This window comes from Malurus melanocephalus, unplaced genomic scaffold (genome assembly GCF_030028575.1).
Source record: "Malurus melanocephalus ecotype Western Australia unplaced genomic scaffold, MMel_1.1 scaffold_591, whole genome shotgun sequence".
Lineage (NCBI taxonomy): Eukaryota > Metazoa > Chordata > Aves > Passeriformes > Maluridae > Malurus > Malurus melanocephalus.
In genome coordinates, this window is record NW_026623823.1 from 326583 (window position 1) to 330348 (window position 3766).

General features: G+C 41.4%; 1 protein-coding gene across 1 annotated transcript in view; it reads right to left on the minus strand.

Annotated features, from left to right (window-relative positions):
• Positions 1 to 648: 648 nt before the first annotated feature.
• PSTK (phosphoseryl-tRNA kinase) overlaps positions 649 to 3766 on the minus strand; it is a 10253-nt gene continuing 7135 nt past the window's right edge. Inside the window, exons 5-8 of the mRNA XM_057382878.1 lie at positions 3013 to 3347; positions 2527 to 2602; positions 2305 to 2398; positions 649 to 1629 (exon numbers count right to left, since the gene is read on the minus strand). Of these exons, the coding sequence (XP_057238861.1) occupies positions 1448 to 1629; positions 2305 to 2398; positions 2527 to 2602; positions 3013 to 3347 (687 nt within the window). The 3' untranslated portion in view covers positions 649 to 1447. The remainder of the gene's footprint in view (positions 1630 to 2304; positions 2399 to 2526; positions 2603 to 3012; positions 3348 to 3766) is intronic.

Sequence of the window (3766 nt, forward strand, 5' to 3'; positions counted from 1 at the left end):
AATGATTCCTTGACATCATTATCCCCTTCTGTTAACTGAGGAGCTTTGGAAGGTGTTTTTCCCTGTTTTTCATAATTTGTACACATAATTGACTATAGTTTAAAGAGAGTTTGGACTGGCAAATTGTTTTGGAGTAGGATCCCTTGCACAAGCAGGCCTTATCCAGAATCAGTGAGGGAGACTTGTCCAGGATTCTGGGATTGAGTCCTTAGAGGAACTTTTCATATTTAGTCCTCCATGTGCTACACTGCACTTAACTGTTTTTTCTTTTTTTGTAAAAAAAAAACCCCAAATCCTTATTTTATAAGGTGGTGGGTGATYAGCTTTTTACCTGTTAATAATGGAAGTCTGGGAAGGAGATGGAATTTTTCCATAGCTTGGTTCTGTTAAGTTCTGTAGTTCCAAAACATAAACTTTGTGGGGGGTTTGTTTTAATAGTCATAGCTTATTTTATGGTTTTGTGGACATTTTTAACATGCACTATTTATAGCACTCTTAATACACATTATTTGAGACTGAATATTCCAATGAACATGCAAATATTTGAACATCATTATCTCACTTAATATTTCAACTGCGAAGCAGACAATAGGCAAAACCAGTTGTTTTTTCACAGACACATGATTAGATGAAGAGGATTTAAGACATAAAATGTTGATTGACATTTTAATATAAAACTCAGTGCTGGGAGACACTTTCCAGCAGTGTTTTCCAGCCAAATAATCTGTTAGTGTTTGTTTTGTTACAGAATGTTTGGGTGGGTTTGCTTTTTGGTTTTTTATTTGACGAAGGGAATGTAATTTAGAAGTCTTCACTGGCAAGTTTTCTACTAATTYTAAGCTTCTTTGAAAATCTACAGCAAATGGATGTTCTGCTGCAGGAAATCTCCCCTGCTGAAGCATTTTTCATTGAGCAATCTTTCATGTGTGTGCTTCTAAGTACCTACTTTGTTAATAATATGTATTTCAGTGTAAAGAGCAGATTTTATGCAAAAATGAAACCTGTTAGACTTGTAAAATAAATTTTAATGTTAGTGAACGTTTTTGAGATGACAAGGTTAATTCTGAAATAACTCTATCTCGTGTAGTTCATGTTGTGAAGCTTTGCTTTTGTAAGATATGAATAAAATAACACTTTCTAATTAGGTCTCACATCAATTCTTAATTGCATATCCTTCCATAGGTGGAGCTGGTGATTTTCCAAATGCTCCTCCCGGGTTAACTCTTTCTGATTCTATGGAATTTCCAAGGATGGTTTGCTCTTGGCTTGATCTCCACAGCCAAGAACAGTTTGATTAGATCTGATTTGACTGTTCCTCTTCCATATCATGGGAAGAGGAGGCACAGAGGCGCCAAGGAAGAGTTTTACCTCAGATCACTCAGCAGCCATGCTCCAAGTACTGCATTTGAAATACTCAACTCCTAAACACTCAACATTCTCCATATCATTATTTAAAAATRTATTTATTTACTACATTGGTTGCCTCATATTGGAATGAAGAAATTACACTTGTAGCAGGGTCAGAATATTTCAGTGTCTTTCCTTGYCTCAAGTCGTCCAGAAATTCTGCTTTCAATTTGTTGAGTTCTTCTGCCAGGCTCTTCATCTCACTTGGGAGAACGTTTTTACCTAAAAGAAAATTAAAGCCAAACTTTTAGCTTCCTGCTTAGAGACAAAACAACAGAATATCCTGAGCTGGAAGGGACCCACAAGGATCACCCAGTCCAGCTCCTGTCCCTGCACACACACAGCCCAGCAATCCCCCCTGAGCATCCCTGGCAGTGCTGTCCAAATGCTCTCCTGGAGCTCTGGGACCATTCCCTGGGGAGCGTGGGCAGTGCCAGCACCCTCTGGGGACAGAAGAACCTTTTCCTGAGATCCACCCTAAACCCCCATGACACAGCTCCAGCCATTCCCTGGATCCTGTCCCTGCTCATAGAGAGAAGCCTGAACTTCTCAGTTAAGGACACTGAGTTGTTCCTCATATAAATCTTAGGAGCAAACCAGTGCAGACTGCAAAGCCCATCACCTTATTGACATGTGGCCCAAAACAGCATTAAATCTCTAAAATGCTGCTCTGTACTAAAAGATTTTATTAAAGCTGTATTTAATACCATTAATAAACATACTGGTTTTCAAATCTACAAACTTCCACAAGTAACTCTGATCACAGTTGTGAAGGTGATTGCCTCAGATAYACCTGCTGGGATAGGATTCCTGAACAGTTTACCCCAAGGGAATTCCAGAGGCAGTTTTCCATTGCCAGTTAGCACCTAGGACAGGTAGGAGAGGTAGAGGAGTTACCTTTGGCATCCTGCATTGCCTGAGAGATGACTCTCCTGCATGCCTGGTCAGCCTGATGGACAGCACTGGCTGCACAGATGGCTCGAGCTGCCTCCTGGCCAGGGCCACCAGGAAGGAAGAAAACAAGCAAACACTTGAAATTTATTTGAATTTTGAAAACAACACATTAGCAACACCCTTAGTCAGCACCCAAAGCTGTGCCCTGARGCCCAGCAGTGCTACCTTTTGCTCTGTGTCCTCCTCGTTTGGCCTCTCTGGATTTTCCAAAGCAGTGACCAGCAAGTTCATGATCTGCTCACTAAGAAACAAACAACAGAGTAAATCACAGCAATCAAACACATAGACTGAGCTTTTTCTTTTCAGATGATGCCACAGAAAGAAAACAGCAAGTTTTCAGTTAAATTTTTGAGGCAATCAGTGAAACAATCTGAGATGAAAAACAATTACAACTAAGATTATTTCCAGCCTTAGTGTTTCAGACAATTTACACAGATTTTCAATGGCAGGGTAGGAATGCAGTGAGTTTTGAGGTTAACTCTGCAAAGGATGGTGGCTGTGAGTTCCCAGTGAGCCTGGCTTGTGTGCAACTGCCTGGCTTCCAAAAATCACCACTGGGAATATTTTTACACACTGTGTCAATACAGTAAGAAGCTTCTACCACTGAAAATAGCACTTAGGTACAACTCCAGGATCAATTCAGTAACATACTTGTCCTCTGAGATGCAATCAGAACTACTCAGAATGAGACTGTGCTGCTCCCAGGCGTTTTTCCTGAGATCTGGCATTTCTATTTTCCTTGCCATTAAATGTATTGTCTGCTCAGGCACAGGATCACTTCTGAGGCGATTCCTCTGCAGGCAGCATTCCACTGGACACTCTAAAAACAACTGACAGAAGCCCAAGGAATCTGAAAAAAGAACAGAACCAGACAATTTTATCTTTAAACAGTTCAAGTAAAAATTTCTGAGAGCAACATGCAGGAGAAAGGCTCTACAGGAACGAGGAGCTTGTGAACTGGTTCTGAGCCTGACATGAAAACAAATCTAGACAGGAACACAAACAACTTTACTATCCAGGCTGCTCAGTAATGTCTGAGATCAACACACAGAACCATGGACCTTAAAGCCCATCCAGTGCCACCCCTGCCATGGGTAGGGACACCTTCCACTGTCCCCGATTGCTCCAAGATCCATCCAACCTGTCCTTGCACACTTGGAAGGATGGGACAGACATAGCATCTCTGGACAGTTTTTACCAGCACCTCAGCACCCTCACAGGAAATTTCTTCCCAATATCCAAAATAACCCAGTGGTCTCAGTGTGAAGCCATCCCCTCTTGTCCTCTCACTCCATGTTCTTGTCCAAARTCYCTCTCCAGCTCCCTTGGAGCCTCCTTATGTACTGGAAGGTGCTTTAAGGAAGCTCTAGGAAGGGTCTTACATGATCTACCAGTTTATAATAAG